Source organism: Ursus americanus, chromosome 20, assembly GCF_024610735.1.
Source record: "Ursus americanus isolate L20-20 chromosome 20, mUrsAme1.1.p, whole genome shotgun sequence".
Taxonomy (NCBI): domain Eukaryota; kingdom Metazoa; phylum Chordata; class Mammalia; order Carnivora; family Ursidae; genus Ursus; species Ursus americanus.
Genome location: NC_142146.1, coordinates 19991702 through 20016234, shown reverse-complemented (window position 1 = coordinate 20016234; position 24533 = coordinate 19991702). Strand labels below are relative to the sequence as shown.

The window sequence follows — 24533 nt, the reverse complement described above, 5'->3', positions numbered from 1 at the left end:
GTAAATTGGCTGGGCTAATGGAATAAATAAAAGGAAAGTTTTGATAATTATTTTGACAACATAGACAGTGTTAAGGTAACTCTCTAATACTGGGGCTCTGACACTTACTAATATAACTACTTAAATTATCTTCCTTAGTAAATTTAATTTTTATAGAAATTGACAACAAAAGACTCTTTTTTGGAGGATAGGTAGAGTTGATGTGGAAGTCTGTTTAGAGTTCTTAATTTTGTTTTTCTTTTTCCTTCTCTCTTCCCTTCTCTTCTCTTCCTCTCTCTGTGCATCCTCACTCTCTCTCTCTCTTTTTTCTTTCTTGTCTCCAAATAGGGCTTCCAAAGAAATGACCTGGGGAAGGTTACTTATACATTTTCTTTACCACTAAAATGAGGATTATTGGGCTATTGTGAAGTTAAAATTGGATAATAAGATGGAGTATTTTTTTTATTGAAGTATTTTTTTCATTTTTATTGGTTATTCCATTTTATGAGCAAGGAGAATTTCTCAATCTTTTTGTGAATTTATTCTTCTTTGATACCATGATCAAATATCATCAGAATGCAGTCCCTCAGCTAAAAGAGTAAGAAAATGATTGTGTTCAAGCATTGACTTTTGGTGTAGCTTTAAGTGAACAATTTACTCTGCTTTTATAGTTTTTACCAGGTCTCAATGGATTGTCTTTAGTATTACCCTGATCCACGTAACCTTCCTCAGTGAATATGCTGAGAACCTTAGACTCCTAGAAATGATTATAATAGCCAACGCTTATGGAATATCAACAATATCCCATATACTAATAACTGTATATGCATTGTCTCAATAATCTTCGTGATAACCCTATGATGTAGATATTGATATTATGCCCATTTTTGAGATGAGAGAACTAAGGACCTTGAACAAGTCTCTATGTCTGTTGTGTAGCAGTCAGGAAGCAAACTCAGGTAGTTTGGCTGAAGCATCCGTACTCTTTTTTTTTTTTTTAAAGATTTTATTTATTTATTTGACAGAGATAGAGACAGCCAGCGAGAGAGGGAACACAAGCAGGGGGAGTGGGAGAGGAAGAAGCAGGCTCCCAGCAGAGGAGCCTGATGCGGGGCTCAATCCCAGAACGCTGGGATCACACCCTGAGCCGAAGGCAGACGCTTAACCGCTGTGCCACCCAGGCGCCCCTAAAGCATCCGTACTCTTAAACATTATGTTGTACTGACAGGCATTGATAATACAAGAAACAGCCTTTGAAATGAATATATGTCATTGCACAAAAATGTGAAGCTCTATTTATAATTCCTCAGGATGCTGGCAGTTTATCCCATGTAGCATTTGAAAGCCCTTTAAAACAACAACTTTATAATTTGGCCACCTCCCACATATTGCACGATATTCCCACTTCTCCCCAAAATATATCCTTCCTGTATTGTTGGGAATCTTTTCTGACCTTCGAAGTATGATATGCTCTCTTGGCTCCAGTGTGCATGAATCATCATTGTAAGTGATATGACAGCCTGGGTTGCTTTTAAACTACATGTGGCTGAGTTCGAATGGGACACTCTCTTGAGGAGACTTTTCTTACAGAATCCAGTCTGAATACATGACATGCATGTGTAGCCCACAGTCCCTGCAGGAATTAGTATGCGTTTCCCTTGCTTGCTGATCCTGCATATACATCTCACAGAAAAAATACAATTGCTCTTTTAGCTTCTGTGATTTAAAACAGTTTTCTACGCTGGTACTTCTTCCATAGTGTACCATTAAGGTACTATATTAAGTTTAGTTAAGAGGACGTTGGAAGACTTTTTCTTAGGCCTCTACTTTGTTTGCTTCAAGATAGGAGAGAAGCCTCTCTTGGCACACGTTCTGTGACGTTTACTGGCTGACGGGAGCTGTGTTAAGCAAAAAGTTCCCTCAGTTTCCAGGGTGGAGACTGGATTAATGCTTATCAGGAGTTCTTGAGAAAGGATGGGCTATAGTTCATTTTTGCCACTGGAGAAGAGGCTTAGGAGCTGCTAACTTCTGACTATCCTTCAGGGATACTCAGCACAAGGTCTTACTTGTGACCTCTCTGTGGTATCTCTGTGGAATCTTAATCTTAATCTAAAGTCTTAATTGTGACCTCTCTGTGGTATCTACTGTGGAATCTCTGTGATTCCTCCTCTATGGTTGTCAGTCTGTGGATGATGAGGTTACAGCACCCCAACATTCTAAAACTTACGAGACTAACCCACAGTACACTCTAGAAGGGGGCGGGTAGTGAATGCTATTAAACAGGAACATAATGATTGTACGCAAAAAGGGATGTCGTGAAGGCGGCAAGCACATGGCTGATGGTGATTGGTCAGGGTTCTTCTGCTAGAAAAGCATTCAGATTTTCTTTTCCCATCTCTTCACTTATATAGGTTAAGTTCAGAAATGGGGGAGGAAGGCCTGGGCTTTTGTACTGACCTCCAATCTATCCCGCTGCCTTGTCTTCTCTGCTCATGGGCTCTCATCATGTGCTCATCTTGTCCACCTGGTTTACTCCTCATTTTATGCTGCTTCCCACTTCCCAGCTCTTTGATGGTGAAGCCTGGGTGGTTGCTCTGTAATATGTGTGGAAGAAATGAATAAATAAATGAGAAAAGGAGAGGAGTTTTCTGGCTAATACCCTACATCAGGGGTTCTTGGTCTGGGTACATATTAGAGGCACCATCTGTGGATGTTTTCAGTCATACCCAGGTCAGGACTCCAGCCCAGACCAACTGATTCAGGAACTGGGTGGGGCTAGGGCATCCGTAGGTTTGAAATGCTCTCTAGGGGATTCTAATGTGCACATCTAATTGGAAACAGCTGCCCTAGATCAGTGACTCTCAAACTTGATTTTGCATTAGAATCACGTGGTAGGAGGCATCTGGGTGGCTCAATTGGTTAAGCAGCCCACCCTTGATTTCCAGTTAGGTCATGATCTCAGGGTCATGAGCCCCAGATCAGTCTTGGCACTCAGCAGGGAGTTTGCTTAAGATTCTCTCCCAATGCCTGCCCTCCCCGCCCTCCCCTGACCCTCACTCTCTCTCTCTCTCAAAAAAAAAAAAAAAAAAAATTACCCGGTAGGTTGTTAAAACACAGATATTTGGGCCCCATCCTCTGAGTTTCTGATTCAGTAGGCCTGAGGTAGGGCCCAGGAATTAGGTTTCTGACCAGTTCTCAGGTGATACTGATACTGCTGGTCTGCGGCCCACACTTTGAGGACCATTGCCTAAGATTTTTTAATAGTTATGATGAAAAGTTCTGTATTAACAGTACTCAGTGGTTAGCTGCACATAAAATCAAAATACCGATGCCTGGGTCTTACTCTCTAATCACAACTGAAACTCTACGGGAAGAGCGACTGCATTTTTGTTTGTAAAATTTCCCCAGGTGATTAAACACAGTGAGGTTTCAGAAATGGTACTCTAGACCTTTGCTACTCAGAGTGTAGCAAAGGACCAGCACCATCATCATTTGGGAGCCTGTTAGGAATACAGAATCCCATTCCTCCCCTTGGCACTATTAAGTCTGCATTTTATTTATTTATCTATTTATTTTTAAAAGATTTTATTTATTTATTTGACAGAGAGAGAGAGAGAGACAGCCAGCGAGAGAGGGAACACAAGCAGGGGGAGTGGGAGAGGAAGAAGCAGGCTCTCAGCAGAGGAGCCTGATGTGGGGCTCGATCCCATAACGCCGGGATCACGCCCTGAGCCGAAGGCAGACGCTTAACCGCTGTGCCACCCAGGCGCCCCAGAATAATTTGTTTCTTATCTCTGATGCTGGAGCGCAAATTCCCTAAGGGTTAGCTTCTTGCCTAATTTATCCTCAATCTAGAGCACCTAGCACAGTGAGTTTTTTCTTTTCTTTTTTCTTTTTTCACACGGAGCTGCTCAATAAATACTTTTGAGTAAATGAATTTGGGTTGGAATTTAACACCGATTCTCATCTACAAAGTAAATACACACTTTCTTTCTGCTACTGGCTATGCTTTTGCCCACCTCTCAGATAAGGATCCTCACACCCTCATACCACTTTAATTGCTTCCCAATTACTTAATACTCACAGAATTAAGAAAAATCTCATGGGCAGGAGTCACCAGACATTCCTGAAGTTTCAAGAAAAAGCAATTTGGATGCTTCCAAACAGACTCTACACATTGTGACCCAGAGGTTCACTGTGTCGGCCAAGATTTTGATTTCTTCTGTTGTTACATAAACATAACATTCTTCTTGGAATGCCCATCATCACAGGTATACACACTGAGTGGCTTCCCTTAGAATTTCAGGGGCACTCCTCTGATCACTTTTTCTGATAATGTGTAGAACTTGAAACAAATTTAAAGATACCCTATCACTTGGTGCTGTCCATTCTCCTCATCATGAGATTTTTCACATTTAGAAAAATTTTAACCTTCTGGGAAATAGTCACATTGAACAACTTTAAGAATGACCAAATCTTGGGGGTTTCTTCAAGAACAGTGTGGTAGGCAGAATAGTGCCCCACCCCAAAGTCCTAATTAGTCTAGGTCCTAATTCCCTCCTGTCTAATCATGTGAATATGTTACTTAACATGGTAAAAGGGTCTTTGCAGATGTGAATAAAGCCCTTAAGATGGGGAGATAATCCTGGCTTATCCCAGTGAACTGAATGTGATCCTGTGATTCTTTAAGAGAAGAGAACCTTTTGGCTACGAAGAACCAAAGAGATGATGGTATAAGGAGAACTTGACCATCCAAGAATGGGGAAAAGGGGCCATGAGCCAAGAAATGCAAGTGGTCTCTAGAAGCTAGAAAAGGCAAGGAAACACCTCCTCTCCTAGAACCTCCAGAAAGGAATGCAGACCTATCCACACCTTGATTTTAGCCTGATGAGACCCGTGTTAGGCTTTCGACCCACAGAACTGTACGGTAACAAATTTGTGTTGTTTAAAGCTACCAAATTCATGGTGACTTGTTACAGCAGGAATAGGAAACTAGTACAGAAAGCGAGACACTGTTTTTGTTTCTGGATATATTTGGAGGTACAGACCAGGTTATAAGCATCCAGTAGTCTGTTTTGTTACATTCCTCTGCATTGTCTAAATCCTCCCAGTTACAGAAAATACTTATATCTTTTGGCATAAACTCTGTTTCTAAAATTCCTTCTTTCTGCTGCCCTGATGTGAAGTTCAGAGGATCTGGTGTTGGGGTGAAAAGGTGATGAATATGGCAAGTGATATTAGGATTTGAAGAATATAGATGTGGTCCCATCACCCCAAACACCTACCACCACTCCAGGTCTCCGATTCCATTATTAGAGACACAAGGCTTACATCTTCTTCAATTTTCATGCATTTCCCCCATTACAAGCACTTATACCTCCCGAGACGTAAACCTTTCCATAAGAATATGATTACTTTACTGCTACATGTGGGAGAGATATGAGATAGATTATATGGGATAAGTGAAGAGAGGTAAAGGAGCAACCCCAGTATCATCACAATTTTTTCAAGAGCTCTTTACCTAAAATAGCTAAAGAAATTTAAATAAGATACTAAAGGGAACATGTTTTTGTGTGTATTTATTTAGTGCCTACTCCGTGCCAAGTACTTTATATCAGTGATCTCATTTAATCTTTCAACAACCCTGTGAAGTGTCAGGTGTGGGATTTTGTTTTACCCAAATTACAAGCTAGTAAATCAATTTGCTGATGCTGAAACTGGATTTTCCAGTGAGTATCTGTCTGTTACGTATGATGCTGGCAGATGAGACTCCTAGGTAAGAGACAAAGGATTTTATTACTCATGTTGCAGCAAAGAGCATGAACACCAGTATTTTGTGCCAGATCACTTTGTGACCCAAGGTGCAACAGGGTAAGCCAGTAGGGGCCCACATGGGTACTATGCCCACAGTTGTTTCGTGCCATAGATGGGGAATCTACCACTTTTATAGCAAGTAATGAGTAATCATGCTCTTTGTTCTCGGGGGAGATATTACCACATCCCTCAAGGTTCCCTGCTGCCAAGTACAACCCTGAGAAATTGCCTGGGTAAAGAACAGTTGGGGCCTTTCATTCTTGGCATACTTTTCATGCCAAGTGTGAGCACAAGAGACTCATAGAGAATTGTCTCTCCCAACACAAAATATGTATTATTATTCCCATCTCACAAACAAGAAATTTGAGGTGAAAGAAAGTTGGACAACTTGTCCAAGGATATAAGAAGGGGTGAGGACAAGATTCAAATTCATATCTATATTTGAAAGCCCATGATCTTCCCACTATATGCTGCTGTCCACTGGAAAGGCTACTAGAAAAATAATTACACCATAATGATATTTTAAAATCATGAATTAATAAGATAACAAAAGCAGGGGCACCTGAGTGACTCAGTTGGTTGAGTGTCTGGCTCTTAGTTTCAGCTCAGGTCATGATCTCCTGGATCATGGGGTCAAGCCCAATGTATGGCTCCATACTCAGTGGGGAGTCTGCTTGAAGGTTCTCTCCCTCTGTCCCTCCTCCACCCCTCCCACCCCCTCCCTCTTGTGTTCTCTCTCTCTCAAATAAATAAATCTTTTTAAAAAAAGATAACAAAAGCAAACTTAATATTTAAGAAATTACCAGAAGGTAGTGGGATTTCTGCTGAACATGTAAATATATGTATTCATTCATTATTTTATAAAAGTTACTAAAAACTTTCTATGTATCTTGTCTGTGGTAGGAATGGATGGAGAGCATGAAGAGAAAGCAAGAGATAAATGAGGAAAAAGAAATATTCTGGTAAGTGAAATGCCTCAGTACCACTTTGCACAATAGTGCTTCGCATTGCTGAACTCAAAACTTGAGACTGTAGAACTTGACATCCAGAAAGGTTGCTTTTCCTGAACTCCTGGTCACTTTAAATTGAAAGTCACTTCAGTCTTCTTCTGGTGGCCTGTCTGGATCTTTGGTTTCATTGAAGTGTAACCTGGGGAGCATCTGTGGAAATTTATCATTGCATTAAACAAGAAGATACATTTGATTTAGAAACAATCTTCTTTTTAAAGTCCAAATGTTAAAAGACACTTAGAATAAATTTTAATGTGATGCGTTGGAAGGATTCTTTCTATATGAACTCTGTACGCATGCAAAAGGACAAACTCATTAAGTTCTCAAAAGTCTTTAAGGAAGATGATGATGTTTGAGTGCTAAATTGTGGTACTTTCATGTTTCTGATAAAAGCTGAGAATGTAAAAAATTTTTGATTCTTTGAATCACTTATCTAAACACATTATTATCATAAACAATTATGGTTGTAGACCTTGGAGCAGAGAAATTCTCAGCTTTCGAAAAGCCTATGGAAAATAAAAAGTGTGAGCCTCTTCTACCCATCCCATTCCTGTCTCTTCCATTGATCTCATCTTATGATTTTATATTACCTTTGGATTAACTCCTAGGGGTCTTTGTCTGGAATTAATTCTACATTGAAAGTCTAAAAAGCAATTAATATGCTTGTGTATCTGTGCATATAGAAAAATGTTCTAGAAGCATGTTTATCTACCCAAATGTGAGCTGTGATCCTTGGGCTGTGGGATCACAGGCCATTCTTTGTATCCTCACCTGACGTTGCATTGCCTGCCACGGAGAAGGACTTTTCACCTTGCCTCTGGCTTTCCATTTTGCAGTTTGCCTCACCCTGTGTTGTGTTCTTTGTTCTTGCAAACAGCACGTGCATATGTCAGCCATAGTGCTGATGGGGAATATAGGGGGTGAGAGAGGAAAGGAAGTGTGCATGTGAAAGTAACTTGGGGGTGCTTGGCCAGGAGACTTTCCCTTGTGCCTCTTAGGGTGTTTGAAGGAGTAGCGTTGTTATTCCTTTTGGTCTTCAGGCCTTTCTTTCTGTTAATTCATTTGACAGTTATTTACTGAGTGATCTTATGTGCCAAGCATTTCCTAGGTACTGGGGCTCTAGCAGTAAACAAAGCAAATTTCCTTCTTTTATGGAATTTACATTCTAGAAGGCAATCGAAAAATTAAAAAAATTGAATATGTTACAACATGAAAAATGATGGAAAGAAAAATAAACTGGGGTGAAGCAGTTGGAGGGTGAGGGAAGATGAAGGTGAAGGAGCTATTTTCTATCAGTGAAGAGGGAAATCCTCTCTGATGGGGGCTTATTTGAGTGGAGACCTGAAAGCAACAAGGGAAGGAGCTGCTATTCCAGGCAGAGGGAATAGCACACAAGGTTCTAAAGTGTGTATGTCCTTCAGCTTTTCAAGTAGCAGAAGATAGGTCCATGTATCAGGGCAGAGTGAGCGGGCTGGGGAGTGGTGAAGGGGACAGACGGGTATCTGCACCCCAGGAAGTACAGCCTTGCTGGCTACAGTGTGGTGACCTATAAATTTTACTTGAGTGACATAGGAAGCCACTGGGGAATTTTCAGCAGTAACCTGATATGATGTATTTTAGAAGAATCATTGGTATCCTGTCTAATATAATTTATTTGAATACAGTAGACCGTGAGTTCCAAAACTTAATGACCACTTTTTCATTAAGTGCTGAAGAAATAATTCATTAATATGTTATTTGGTATATTTTAGAATTATATTCAGTGTTGAAATAGATTAGCAAGCGATGCTTCCTGGAGGAGAAAATAACCAAAGAGAGATTAAGGAAGCCATTTGCTCCTATTTAGCTGATGAATACAAATTTTAGTTCCCATGTGCAGATTTGTGAGAAGTGTAACTATTTTTCTGTAAGTATACTCCTAGTATCATCTCCGTTATTCTAGGAGTTTCCTCCTGGTGAGATCAAGCCCCACGTCAGGCTCTGTGCTAAGTGGGGAGTCTACTTGAGGATTCTTTTTTTTTTAAGATTTTATTTATTTATTTGACAGAGATAGAGACAGCCAGTGAGAGAGGGAACACAAGCAGGGGGAGTGGGAGAGGAAGAGGCAGGCTTCCAGCAGAGGAGCCTGATGTGGGATCACGCCCTGAGCCAAAGGCAGACGCTTAACAACTGAGCCACCCAGGCAACCCTACTTGAGGATTCTCTCTCTCCCTTTCTCTCTGCCCCTTACTCCCCAAATAAATAAATAAATAAATATTAAAAAAAAAAAAAGAAATTTACTTGTGTATGTGCCAGATGCCTGTCAGGTGGTTCTTAGATAGTCCAAATATGGGAAGCCTGGGACCATATCCATAATTGTGATAACTCAAGTTGCCCACCACTTTTCTTTCATTGGCTACTGCCAAATTCTTCATGGGCCCAGTGAACCATGATGCTGACCTTTTTGTTGTGACTGCATCATTTATACAGAAAGTCTGCTTTTTTTAGTCCTCATTAGCTTGCAACAATTAAAGTATATTAGGTATTGTAAATATAAAGGCATTGTAAACATGAATGCAAATGGATGAATGAAATTCTGGTTTTGAGCTGATCTGGATGATCAAAAATGCTTTATGATAAGTTTAAAAATTAACTTGGGAATGAAGTAAAAAACTAAAAAAAAAAATCAATAAAAATCTTGTTGACTTCTGAGAATAAATTTTAGAACCCTCAAGGGATTCTTGGGATCAAGTTAAGAATATACTTTCTTTGAGTCTCTTCGGTCAGTAGTTTTATTTTTATGTGCCATGGAACCATGCTCTTCAGATCTGTGGTGCTTCGTGCTCCCCCTCCCACCCCACTTTTCCTGTCTGTATGAAATATATTTGTGCATTTTTTCCAGGGGGGAGTGCATGATCTTATTTCTGGAGGGAAAGGAGTTTGTACTTGGATGTGAAATGAAGGGGTTCCTGGGGATGATGAGCCTGATTGCAGTTGAAGTGTTTTTACGACAGGCTGGGTGTCATGGATCCTTATAAATATGTGACTTGTAATCACTATTTTGGAGTAAAAAGTTACACCAGCTCATTTTTAGTCTTGCTGTAATCCACGGTAATTTGGAGTGGTCAGAATCTAATCATGCCCACTTTTGATAGACTTTCAAAATAAGGCATCTTCTTAGCTCTCAAGCCTTATAAGACACCCACATAGAAGGAGCTCGGAGCTTACAGCAGAACCTCAAAATACAAGTCCCCTGTTCTATTAAAAGGCACTAGACTGTCCACAGTGTATTTTTTATTCTCCAGATACTTTTCCACAGTGGACAATCATGGCTTTTGCTAACACTAAAGCTGAATAAAAGTGTTTTGAAATGTAGGCGAGGGATTAATCCCTTGCAAAATATTTTTTAAAGTTCAGTTCTTTTCTAATCTATGAATTGTTGGAGAGGCCTCTCAGACTGTCTCCTGCTATTTTTTTTTTTTTTGGCTACATCATTACTGAAGCCAAGCTGATTAAGATTAATTTTGGTTAAAATAAATTCGTGCCTGGGCAGACAACCAATATGCAGAGTCTCAACCAGAGGCAATTAAAGTGAGATTCATGTTATGATGGAGACTTAATAACAACGGCAGTATTTGACATAATTTTGATGAACCAATGGCAACATAATGTTCCCAGTGTGTCAGACTATCCTAGAATTTATTTGCTATATTTTATCTCACTTTAGAGTTGCTCTTTGATTCTGACACATCATTCTCTCTGGTAATGGTTTCAGATCAGCCTGTCTGATTCATGGCAGCACAGAGAAGGTTTTCTCAAGAGTTAGTAGGATGACTGTTGAAAAAAAACAGAGAGAGACAGATGGTAGACTTTATTTTACTGGCTCATCTGCTTTTGTGGAGAACGATTATACATTAAAAGTAAGTGGCACCAGAAGTCACGTCTAACTGAGGTTCATCTCACATGTTTCCCTGTGGAGAACTTAAAATACAGCATGAGAACCTGAACAAGTATGGGGAGCAGACCCCCGCCCAAAGACATGGTCATGATGTGATGTGGGGCTGGCACAGATCTGAGGGGTCATTTGCTCTGACATGTCTAGTCTTCTTACTGTCTTGTTGCTAGATAAGAGTTTAGTCTTTGCTTAAACACTTTGAGTGGTAGGAAACTCTGTATTTCTACTTGTAGACTGTTTAACTGTGACATAATTCTTCCTTCTTTTGACCTGATATTGACTTCTGAGTACTGTCATTGATTAATCCTGGCTATGCTCTTTGGAAGCAACACAAAACAAATTGATTTCCTGTTCTACCTGGCATGTATCTTGGATTTGAGCTAGAATGAGATGTCTTCCACAGGCTAAATGTTCCCAATTCCTTGGATCATTCCCTATATGAAATGGATTGAGTCCTAGCTCATCAGCCATCTGAATTAGAGGAACTTGGAAGAGATGGAAATAGTTTAGTTTAAATTTGCTTAACACACTTACATGGCACAAACATTGAATATTCAGTACCAAACTGATAAAAATAAAAGAGTCTTGTTAATTTGGTCTTATAAGATAAAGAAGGAGTAGTGGCAGCAAAGGCCACCTCCCTGTTCTTGTCCTAGGCAGCATAGCTTTAGATCTGGGGCTTGTCTCTCTGCAGACACTTGACAGATACTCAGGAGATTTTGTGGTTCTATCCTGGCCTGATTCATGGCAGCACATAAGTAAAGTTGACCCATCCATTTATCACTCTGGACGAGGCTTATAAATTCAGGGATTTCTAGATGCGAGGTTTCCAGAACTCTAATGGAGGTTTAGTCATCTGTCAAGATGAAGATTTGCCTGGGGACTTTGGGGTGGCTGTATGGGCACACCAATTCAACCAGAGCCTTTTCTCTCCTTTCTTCCATGTTGGGGTTTCACATTTGATATCCACTGATTAGAAGCACAGTTCTGCACCTGGAGGATCATTGATCAACCTGGACAGTTTACATCTTTCTCTCTTTTCTTCCCCTCCTCATCTCTGGGCCACTTTTGATTTCATCTCCCTGATTCTGTTAGCTGGTCATAGAAGGCCTGTTATCACATGAGGGTGACGTAGGGAAGAGATAATAAAGGGATGATTAAAACCTGGCAGGTGTAGGGTCTTGAGATAATCATACTCCTCATTCCATGATGATTAAAATCATCAGCCTGTCATGGCCTTTCTCCTGTTTTATTTCATTTTTTCCCCCTCATCTCTTCTACATGGGCACCCAGTCTAATATGCTTGATATATGGCCTTGGTTATGTATGATCCCGTGTAAAACGTATGGTGTTTCCTTTATCTGTGTTTGTAGTTTACATACCTCGTCTGGTGTTACAGGTCTTGTTTTGTTTCTTAAGTGTTTCTGTATGCACGTTTGTCCAGTGTTTCTGATGCTGCAGTGATTTCTGTGATGGGTGGCCTTCCACCCAATATTCTTCTTCTCCTTCCTAGCCTGAACTCAACTCCCTGGTATTGCAAAGTCTGTGATACTAGGATGAGCATACTTACAGATCTGTGTGAGTTTGGGGGTGTTCCCAGGGATGGAATCCTGGTTGTGCAGAGTCATCAGCTCTAGGAGAACTGCAGGGGACCAGTTTACACTCTCATTAGCAGGAGATGAGGTCCTCACTTGATATTTTCTGGCTGCCTAATTTTTGAGTATGAAATGGCACCACTTTTCCTATTTCTGATTACAAGTGAGGTGGGGCATCTCTCTATGTACTTGTGAGCCATTTAGGCTTCTCCTTCTGTGAATATTCTATTTTTCTATTGAATTTCATGTCTTTTCCTTGTTGATTTGGAAAACCTAGCTATATATTAATACATACCAATCTTGTGGATGTTTCAGATACTGCAAATACTGTAAAAAATTTCTGTCTAATATATCTGGGTTTGGTTGCTAATATTTTGTTTAAGATGTTTGCTGTCCGGGTGCCTGGGTGGCTCAGTTGTGAAGCATCTGCCTTCGGCTCGGGGCATGATCCCAGAGTCCTCAGATTGAGCCCCGCATTGGGCACCCTGCTCTGCTGGGAGCTTGCTTCTTCCTCTCCCACTCCCCCTGCTTGTGTTCCCTTTCTCGCTGGCTGTCTCTATCTCTGTCAAATAAATAAATAAAATCTTAAAAAAAAAAAGATGTTTGCTGTCTTCCTTGAATTGCAAGTGAGAGTGAAAGTTGGGTAAGAGAGGGGTGCCTGGCTGGCTCAGTAAGAAGAGCATGTGACTCTTGATCTTGAGGTTGTGGGTTCAAACCCCACATTGGCTATAGAGGTTACTAAAAAAAAAAAAACTTTAAAAAATAAAAAAAAAAGTTGGGTAAGAAAGGCTTTTATTGCTTTCTTATGGAAAGTTCCACAAGGACCTTCAGTTTACTAATTTATCCCCATGTCTATGTGCAAATGTGCCTACCAGATGTCAGCTAGAGCCCTCTCTTCAGAGCTAGGTAAAATTGCTTTAAAAAACTCTTCTCTCAATTTTTTAGAACCAAATAAAGCAAGCTTTAGAATTCTGTGAATTCTATGATATTATCAAGATCCCCTTTGCTTTGGGGCTCTCCGGCTCATATCAACATGATATGTTGGTGTCCCTTTACATTTGTTTCAACAAGAAATCCACCTGTAGTGTACATTTGCCAATTTTCAGTTGATTATCTGAAGCTGAGGGAGTTATAGCATGGCGTCACATCTTGAAACTTAAGTGCTTCTGTCACCTTGATTCCTTGTCCTTTCCCCAGCCTCCCTCCTCCAACTTCCATTGCTGTAAATTCTTTTCCTTCCGTTACTCAGAGCAATTTGGCTCTCAAAACTTAACTGCTCACACCCCGAAATGCTTAGCAAAACAAAAATCTCCTCTTGTTAGACTGACACATCAATAAGCCAGCTAGGTTATATGTAGTTCTTGCAAAGAGAAATTATTCTTTGATATTGCAACACTGACAAGTGGTTTTGCAATAGATATGACCTAATGAGAGGTGAAGTTGTAGCTTTTCTTTAGGATGCACATGTTTTTTTGCATTAGGGAAGGTGAGCCTTTTTGGGAGGGGGATAGTAAACATTTTCAGAGCAGAGTTGCCTTTTCTCTTTCTTCAGAGCCTAAAGCTTTGTGTTGTCTTAATAGTGCAGGTTGTAAAAAGAACATGGATCTTGGGGCCCTATGCGCTCTGACACTTGTCAACTGTTTGAGGTTGGAGAAGTTGCTTATTCATGCTGAGCATCCATTTTCTCATTGTGAAATGAAGATGCTAACACCTACTTTACAGGTTTGCTTGGAGGATTAGAGGTAATGTAGAGGGTCTAGTATGATTCCTGGCACAGAGTAGGTATTCACAACAAGGTGGACCATTATTATATGCTCCGTGTGACAGTGAGGAAGTTTGGAAGACAGCAAAATTGGTATATCCTTTGGGATGGCTGCTGGGACTATTGAGTGACAAGTAACTGAGGAGTGGTACTTTCATCAAAGTGCTGGAGAAAGTGAAAGTGAATTTTCTGAAATGTTTGCTTGGATCTCATAAAGAAGTTTACTTACCAATGAATGATCCTTGGTGGTCTTGGGTTCTGTATCTTTTGATATGACTTATTGTTACAAAGATTCTATTTTGCTTTTACTTCAAGTAGTGGAAAAGAAATTCTAAAAGCTCTGTTCAAGACTAAACATGATCACAGAAAAATTCATAAAATCCTTAGAATTCACAGAAGCAGCATATCTGCAACAAATAAGATTGCAGTATCTTTCTAGGACTCAGGGTAAAACCGACAAGTGCTTTTCAAATCTCTGTATCCATTGGGATTTGTGGGCATAAGAATTTTCAAATTCTCTAACTTTAGGGTTTACTCTATATGCATCTGCCTCCCTCATTGCAGTTAGGCCATGTGCAAAAAAATTAAAAGAAAATAAAGGGGATATTATTAGTCTATCTTGAAAGAAGAAGAATATTCATTGCAACTTCATCTGACTTCATTTTTCTTAGGCAATTGTTTCCACAAATGTTTGTACCAGACCGAAGTTGTATATGAAAAAAAATTTAAAAATCCCTTGGCTTCTATAAAATTTTCAGCTAGGTATTTATGTAGAAGAAAATTCGCCCTTGAAATGAGCCATCTGTAAGAAAAACTGATAACTATAATGAAAAGAACAGTCTATATAGTTTTTTGATTACTGCAGAGAAAATATAGCCAAGTGAACGATCAGTTTACATGACCAGTTTGTATTAAATCAAAAGCCCCGAGACACACAAATTCATGGTACAGTGAAATATATGTTTGGTTCATTGGTTGAGCTTCATGATTTTCTTTGGAACTTGAAAGACTATGCTCTTTCTCCAGAAAATCCGAAGATCCTGTCGGTTGGAGAAACCCCTTGTGTCAGATCATTGCAGATCCTCTAAGCTCCATCTATCTTTCCAGGGCCAGCCCGTTTGTCAGCTAGTCTGCCACCCTGTCTAGATGGGCTTTGCCCAGCTGTGGGAGTGGACACTGACTTTCCCCACCTGGGGGACTGCTTTTGCTCCTGAAGTATGAGACTACAGGACCTGCTCTGTGGCCAGGCATGTACAGAGTAGATGGTGAGTCAGCCCTAGTTTTGAGAATGGGAGATGAGCACCAGTAGATAAATTCTTATTTCCCCACTCTCAGATGAACTACCTTGAGATACAGTAGTTCATCTGTCCCTTTAGAAACTAGTCTTGCACAACTGAGTACTCTGTTGCACTTGGTGTGACCAGCACAGCAATGCATCCCTATATTTACTCTCTTTCCTACCCTGCCTCATGCTCCTTCTCCTCTACTCATGTTTCCCTCAGGGCTACTTTCCTTAATAGAACTGTAGCTCATAAGCTCTGCTTTGTGGGGACCCAGGCTAGCATAGCTTTCTTTTCCTTTTAATAGCACATCCAGGTGATGCCCTTTTACCAATACAGACTTCATTTATGATTCATCAGTATATGGCATAAATGGATTCTGTCTTTTAAGACATAGAGCATTTTTGTCATGTAGCCCATGGATCCTCAGAGATACACACTCAAAGGGTATCCATAACACTCAACATTTCAGTAGTTTTACTGTCTTTGGCTTTGGTTTGAACAAACAAATTGCATTCAATGTGTCAGATCTTGTGTACCTGAACCCAGTGACAATTCCGCTTATTTATAAAGCTAACGTGCCCTGAGTAGCTAAATATGAAGCTAGGATGATTTGTCATCTCGAGGTGGGGAAGCAAAGCAACTTTGTCCCCTGTCTTTTCTTCATTCCAAATTATTGGAATTCTCCAGGTTTGTGACATGACACCAGCCCCATAGCCAAAATGAAACTATTAGATATCACATTAATTTTGGATTAACTTTGCCTGTATAAAGGGGTTAAGAACGCTCTTTCTGACAAATAAATAAAGAAAATCTTTTAAAAAAAGGGGGGGTTAAGAACTGTACCTAGCTGGAATATAGATGTAAAAAAACCCTCTCCAAAACAAAAGGAATAAAGTAATTTCTTGAGGGATTAGGATAAAGCTGAAAGATACATAATGGGGCACCTGGGTGGCTCATTCGGTTAAGCATCAGGTCATGTTCCCAGGGTCCTGGGATTGTGCCCCACATGAGGCTCTCCACTTAGCAGGGAGACTGCTTCTCCCTCTCCTCTGCCCCTCTCCCTGCTTATGCTCTCTCTCTCTCTCAAATAAATGAATAAAATCCTTTTAAAAAAAGAAAGGTACATAATGTAGAAAAGAGACAAATATAAAAGGTATATATAGTGATTTGAATAGAGAGCAAGAGGACTCAGGGAATAGTCCTCTGAACTGATCTATCCCAGGGAAATAATAAATGCTTGCTCCATCTTACCTGGACTGGCCTCCTTCATGAGCCAAGTAGGATATAATCGGACACTTTCTTTGGAAAGTGTTTATTTGGTCCATGTCCTGGTCAAATTATGCTGAGCTTCCTTTGTGTTAAGGAGACTCCATTGCCGTACTGAAAATGGATGTACTTTCAGTCTCAGCTATAGGTGTGGACATTTTTACTGCTTTTGCTTGCTCGCTGTTCCTCTCCACTTTTTGTAGTTGCAAGACATAGAACTTTCTTTGAGGTATCATCCCTGACCCAGCTATCAGTCCATAGTTTAGATAGGACTGAATATCTTACCGCCCCCAACCAGTTCCATGATTTCAGAGGATTTTAGCTAATTAGCATATATGTCCTCAGCACAGTGACTGGCTCAGGAATGGGCATGTGACTGGATTTAGGCCAATGAGGATTAAGCCCAGGATTTTTACTGGAACTACTGGGGAAAAGAAATATTCTTTTGGTTGGATTGGAGCTTTATGACTAATCTCGGAGGTAATGGGGGGCCACCATAGGTTAAAAGGCTATGTGAGCATGAAGTCTATACGAAAGATTTTTCTACAGAGGAAAATCTACACAGAGACATGAAAAAGGGTATCTCCTGACAAATACTGATTGAGCACTCACATCCAGCCGTGCCTGAAGCCTGAAGTTCTCCTATATTACAGTAAATAAATTCCCTTTATGCATAAGCCAGTTTGATTTAGCTTTTTGTTACTCATCACAGAAAGAGTCCTAATCAACATGTGTTCAAGGTAATGGGGATAGAGATATATATTGATAGCTGAGATGAGTATATTTCCATTAATAATATTTTGGAACATTTTGAGATAAGGCAAATAGTCCTTGAGCTGCAAAAATATAATTCTCCCTCCTCACCCCATCTCTGTGGCCCCTTCTGAAAAAGTAGTCCCCCATCAGCCTTTTTTTTCTCCCCCTGCCTCTGTGCCTTCTACCTAAGGAAATTTGTTTATTCTGGTAGATGCTTATGAAATAAATGTCCTTATACCCCTGTTTCCCTCCCTTTGGAAGCAGCTAAGGTGAGAAGAGCAGGTAATCCTGTGCTTATTTAGAAAATAATAATATTTAAAGAAAGAGACAGGCAAGTATGTCCGTTATAAGCTTTTTCTTTTTTTCTGTTTTAGAATTGAAGCTTATGAGTTTATCTACGCCCACTATATTCATAATTACAATTTAATATCTGCATACAAAAGCTATGTAAAAATTCATTTTTCCCAAATATACAAATTTTCTTTTTGGATAGTTTAAAACATTTTGATCACAGATTTTAACAGAGTTTTAGGTTGAAAAAAATATTACCAACACCTAGCAATATCACTTAACACTGTTTGCAAAACACATATCTTCCAATGACTGTAAGTCTTTTCCTATTCTGTAGTATTTTTCTGATTCTCAGGGCATGAAGATATTATGGGGAGGGGGGAAACGTGTTTTCTCTGGGGAAAGCATAGAGAACTAACTTGGCTCTATAATCAAATGAAAAATGCCAAGTTAATTAGGAAGAACTGAAACAAAGAAGTGGTGTAATGTCAGCTCATTCATGCCCTTACATCTTTTGTATCAACAATACCTGTGTAATTAAATAAAGTGTCTTCTTTTGTCTTACATTGTGCTCCATAATTTACATGAGTATTGTCTGCATCCTGAGGAGGACAGATTATATTTGATTGTCTTGTGCATAAGGTGGGTCAGCTTTAACTGTGCAACAGAAAGCCACAAACAGCGTTTTACCTGCACGATATTGCTTTTGAAGGCGGCATTAATTAATGTGGAAACACACTAGAAATGCACACTTTTTGCATTTGCAAACATTTATACAGCACAGTAAAAATTCTGTGATAAGGCCAAACCTTTTTTCCCCCTAGTCTGTTTTTTTTTGTGTGTGTTTTTAATGAATTTTTTTTTAAAGATTAAAGTAAAATGTTTCAATTGTAAAAAATACACACCGGGCAAATCCTTACCTGGATAATAAATATCTACATCACAGTACAATAAAATTTCTTCTCTATAAAATTTAAATATGGATTATAGTCTATCACTATCAAAAGAAACACTATGCTAATATTTCCGTATTATTAAAATAACAGGAAAAATTACAAGCTTATTTTAGAACCTGATGCCATAGCTGTTGGAAAGGGCAAAGAGATTCAAATGTCTGTAAGCACTCTCCTTTGGGAGAAGACTGCGGCTTGGTTATTCACTTAAATTCAGTTTGTGAAAAAGGTTTAGCCTTACAAATGCTGGCTACATTTCAAAAACCATAAGACCGATTTCATAATTTATGACTCATGCATCAAAAGGTCAATATGACACAAATAGGTTAGAGTTCCATAGAATAAAAATGGATCACTGACAATGACATGCTTTGAGGGTTCTCAGCAGTTCCATGGAGGCTGAGTCTGTCGGGGGCTTAGTGTTGTGGAGGTGCCAAGACTTGGGCACCTGTCCACAGAAGAGCAATGAGAATGGCGTTGCTGGAGCAGAGCCGAGCCTGGCGGTCCACTCCGATGACTGATGACCGCGCTGCAGATGGAAGAAGTGTCACTTGGGGCACAGGTGAGGGGGTATCACTGGGCTGAGGCATTAACACGGCAAGCACATCATTGAGGACCGAGGCTCATTTGACTAGAAAAAGCTCTGAGGCAGCACGTGGTGTTTTGAGCAGAATCATAAAGAAGAAAAGATCTTACTTTTTTCACTATTTCTGGAAATACTGCACATCTAAATTGAAGAACAAAGTACACTTGAGGATTACAAACACACACACACACACACTCACACACGCGCGCGCATACACACCCCCCCACACCACTCATCCCCCAAAGTGAAGTGATTTATAAATAAGAATCCCAGCTGTACAGGTGTGTTCTCCTTTACTGGGATGTCTCCCCTCTCTGAGGGGTTTCAGTCAGGTCCACACTTGATTTGAAAGCCTGGACAATAGAAGAAAAAATGTTAAAAAAAAAAATCCAAGGTATATCCCTCCTGATTGAGTTTTATGAGATGGAGTCTTGAGATGCACTAAGTACCTCAGCTGGTTACAGAAGAAATGAATCATTTCGACCCTGGGGTCACGATCCTTTTGAGTCTTTACAGCTTTTCCTTTCAAACTGAAGTACTTTAAGGAGTATCCTGCTCAGCATAAAGTATTCAGCCTACGACATGAGTTTTAGATCAGCAGTTCGCCTGTTTAAGGCAATCATTTAAGGAACTGAGGAGCAAACATAAATTTACTTGGGGATGGCTCGATTACTGTAGATATACTGTAGCATTTGGCCAATGCCCAGTCATGGTTAATCCCCAAAGCATTCAGATTTAGCCTTAGATCAGACTCTGTATTTATATTTGAAGGGTGTGTCTCATGTGTTACTGAATCTCTGTCAAACAAATTGAGAAACTTTCCCAGGGAAGGCTTGCCCAGAGGGTCTGTGAACCCTCCAGTACCCCTCCTGCTTGCCTTCTTCTCATACCCTTCTGAGAGAAAACTTGCGCCTCACCGCAGAGCTTCTCAGAGTTACCCCTGACTGTAGAATGTAATTCGGCATTATGTTTCAAAGAGTTCTTCTCCAAGGAGAGTCAACAGAGAGAGCTGAGTGGCTAACAAAGCAAGAACTTCGGGAGACTGGCTAAGAGGCTGCCTTAAAACAAAACGAAACAAAACAAAACAAACGGTCTGTAGATAAAGTCAAAGCAGGTAATCTGCCCGTGAACTTCATGTTTATAATTTTAATCCCTTTCCCTACTTCCTTTCTTTGCTTAGCTAGTTCCATAGTGATTTTCTTATTTCCTCTTCCTCAGAAGCCAGTATAATCGCTTTCGTGAATTAAACATATCTTTTTCCTTCCAGATTATTCCCAGTCACACTTAAGCTTTTCAGTGCTGTTCCTCTCCTTTTTCCAAGGCCATCCTGCCTTTCTCTACATAGTTTATGAGTAGTATGTCAAATTCTTGTTTTGACTCAATACCAAACATGCTTTCCCTAACTGTTGAGGGCCATAATTTCTGTTTAATAAAGCTAGAAATTTGAATATGAAAGAAACCATCAAAAAGGGACAGATTTGCCTCCCTGAAACTAGTACAATATTAAGGATGGGAAGGATTTTAGTTCATGACTTTCTCCCAGGTGAGAAAACCAAGACCCAAGGTCACAAATCCACCAGTTGATAGAGCACAAACTAGAACTCAGGGACCCCGACTTCTGGGCAAGTTAAAAAAGAATTAGTCCACTTGGTTTTCACAGTGACTTGCATTCCTTTGTTTTTAGTTAAATCTCACTGATATGGCTTTTTTCCCCCAATATTTCCAGGATAAGGCAGTTCAAGGCAGGTAAAGGAATAGTTCATGTCTACTATGCCAGTGAAGAACAAGATACATTCAATTGCATGGGTACATTCTTTGCCCATTTTCTGAAGTTGAAATGATCAGGGGTCACCATGGGTTTTCTGGGCACAACCTACTGCAGTGTTTGTCATCAAGGAGGAGGGTTAGGCAGGGAAGGTGAGTGTTCATGTACATGGTCTGCAGGTATCTTCTGTGAAATATCTGTCAGGGCAATGCTCTAGGAGAGATAGGGAGGGTCAGTGGCCAGATCAGGCTTTGTTCAGTGATAGTCAAACCTGAGTGTCAGAGGGAAAAGGGAACTAGGGAATGTTTGTAGAGCAAAGAGCTTGAGGATCTAAGACCAAAGGGAACCATCAGCACATGAAGAGACTCTCAGAACACTGCACTTCTTTCAACTCAGAATGCACCACACTTATTTCTGCTTAGAAATCCTCCAGAACAAGACTCAAATTTCAGCTTGTTATCTCTCCTTGATTAGAAGATTTAATCCAAAGGGAAATCTGTTGTCAGCTCAGCAAAGATGCAATCAGGATTAAATAACTTCAGGAGTTTGGGAGATGACAGATCAGATGTCATTGAAAAGTGACAACACTATGTAAATAGGTTTGATTTTGGTGGAAATTTTCTCTGAGCCTAAACTGCAAAGAAGCCTTCCTACTCTGAGGTAACACCATGTGGATTTTTGGAAACTGTTGAGTCACTGACATTAGCGAAGCTTTCTAATTTCTTTGAGCTTGTTGAGGAAAATTGTTTCCCTTGTTGGCCTCAGTCAGTCAGATACCTGCACATCTTTGAGTCACACCCTTGTATAACTTGAATGAAATCATAGGATTATAAAAATTAGAGTGAAAGGATAGCTGATTTTTCAGGAACGAATATTCCTATACATTCCAAGTTATGCTGCCAGGAGAGAATGAAGTGCTGAAAACAGCATGCTCTTGAATAGATAAAAATCAGTTCAGACCTTTCCCTAGAAAGCTGAAAGCCACATCTAACCAAAGGTGGTCTGCACCATGCTAATTTGAGCCCTGCAAAAATCAGGACTGGATCAAGATGACCATATTATCTTGGTTTTAAGGCTTCGTTAGTCTTCTGCCACGCCATTTTGCTTGCTTGAGTCTCTGACCAGGGACAGATGAGAGCTGGTGATGGCTTGGTGCTGGTGAATTAATGATTGTCCCCACCCCACCTCCACAACTGTAAAACCTTCAAAGCATTCACATCAAAGGACTGGAGAACAAAATGCAATAGTTACAAGTACCCGCATTCAAGGGGCAATTTCATCCATGTCTACGCTAAGGACTACCTCCCTTTAGCCCCAAACAGTCCCTCCCAACACAAAGCAACAAAGGAACAAACAAAAAAGATCTAGGCAATGGAATGAAATGACACCCAGTAGTGCTGTAGGAATTATGAGAATGAAGTCAGTCAGTCTAATCCTCAAACACTTCCAAGAACAATGGGGGAAAGAGTTCCGTGGGGCATTCCACCTTCATGTGCAGAAAGCGGCTGGCATGGCATGCTCCAATCATCCGCAGGTCTGTCACCTTCATCAGGAGTTTTGGCCAAAAGTGTGTCACATGATGTTTTCGGTAATTGATATAGTGTTCAAAGGCCAGCAGGAAACTATCCTGGTATTTTTCTATTCTTTCAACACAGGCAAGCCCTGGGCGGTCTGAGGGGAAGAATGAAGATGAATGTTAATTCAAAAGTGGAAAGGAGAATCCCTGCTTGTCCAATTCAAGCCTTTGAGTGTGAAGTGGGCAGATCTGGGGACCTATCAACTCCTAGGAATGAGCATGGATACAACATGAACTCTGGGGCATCTGGGACCATGGTCTCAGGAATTGTCACAATTTACATTAAAGAGAGTCAATGGTTTGTTCAGATAAATGTATCTAGGTTAGACAAATCACCTCCTTGGGTGGGAATGGCATGCCTCCCTCTTAGGGTACAGAAGGAGAAGACTCACCTCGAGAGTTGAAATACTGTGCATAATAAGGGGAAGATTTTGAGTTTCCACTGGCTGCCTGGCACAGAGGGGAAGGCAAGCATGGACATGCAGAGAAGGGGAGATGTGAGAAGAGACTGGAAACACTGCAGGAGGCCTGAATGCCAAAGGAGGAGTGTTGGACAATAAGAAATTCTCACGAAGACAAAGAAGCACAGTATCCAATTTTAGTTGTTTACCAGGCTGTAGTGAACTACTCCTTCCCATCCTTTATACATGTGATAAAACTGCTAACTGTAGCAGCCTTGTGTTGGTGGTGCTTTGGGGAATTAAAATGAAAAGAAAAGATATGAGCCATGCTAGTATTGCCCTGTGCAGAGAAGGGAAGAATCACAGTGGGAAGCTGGAGCTAGAGGATACCATGACTGTGTAATGACCAAGAAATCTTCGCAAGTCTTGGGAGGACTGCTGGCCTTCCCAAAACATGTGGGAGCTGAGAGCTTTTCCTCTAAGATCAGGAATAAGACAAGGATTCCCATTCTTAGCACTTTATTCCACATGGTACTAGAAGTTCTAGTCAGGGCAATTAGGCAAGAAAAAGAGATAAAAGGCATCCAAATTGGAAAAGATGGTAAAACTGGCACTATTTGCAGATAACATGATATTATATATAGAAAACCAAGACTTCACCAAAAAACTGTTAGAATTAATAAACGAATTCAGTAAGTTGCAGGATACAAAATTAATATAAAAAATCTGTTTCATTTCTATATACTAATAATGAATTATCGGCAAGAGAAATGAAGAACACAATCCCATTTACAATAGCATCAAAAAGAATAAAATACCTAGGAATAAATTTAACCAAGAAGTAGAAGACCTATACACTGAAAACTAAAAGACATTGATAGAAGAAATTGAAGGAGACACAAATAAATAGATAATCTGTACTCATGGATGGAAAGAATTAATATTGTTAAAATATCCATCCTACTGAAAGCAGTCTACAGACTCGATGCAATCCCTATCGAAATTTCAATGGCATTTTCACAGAAATAGGGCAGACAATACTAAAATTTATGGAAACACAAAAGACCCTGAATAACTAAAGCAATCTTGAGAAAGAAGAAAAAAGCTGAGGGCATCATGCTATCTGATTTCAAACTATATTACAAAATAGATAGCCCAGAAATACAATCATGCATATATGGTCAGTTAATTTATGACAAGGGAACCAAGAATAAACAATGAGGAAAGGACAGTCTCTTCAGTAAATGATGATGGGAAGACTGGACAGCCACATGCAAAAGAGTGAAACTAGACTCCTATCTAACACCATACACAAAAATTAATTCAAAACAAACAAATTAAAGACTTGAATGTCAGACCTAAAACCGTAAAACTCCTGAAGAAAACAGAGATGGTAAGCTCCTTCACATTAGTCTTGCTGGTGATTTTTGTGGATCTGTTTCCAAAAGCAAAGGCAACAACAGCAAAAATAAAGTGGGATTACATCAAAGGAAAAAGCTTCTATACAGCAAAGGAAACCATCAAAAAATGAAAAGGAAATCTATGGAATGGGAGAAAATATT

General features: G+C 40.0%; 1 protein-coding gene across 18 annotated transcripts in view; it reads right to left on the bottom strand.

The window, feature by feature from the left end:
- Window positions 1-6912: 6912 nt before the first annotated feature.
- THRB (thyroid hormone receptor beta) overlaps window positions 6913-24533 on the bottom strand; it is a 379102-nt gene continuing 361481 nt past the window's right edge. For 17 of the 18 annotated variants that reach the window (XM_045791644.2, XM_087870167.1, XM_045791643.2 and 14 more), the window contains one exon: window positions 17740-22665. In XM_045791644.2, coding sequence (XP_045647600.1) covers window positions 22424-22665 — 242 coding nt within the window. In that variant the 3' untranslated portion in view covers window positions 17740-22423. Of the gene's footprint in view, window positions 6954-17739; window positions 22666-24533 lie in introns of those variants that run through there. The other variant, XM_087870168.1, reaches the window with a different exon arrangement.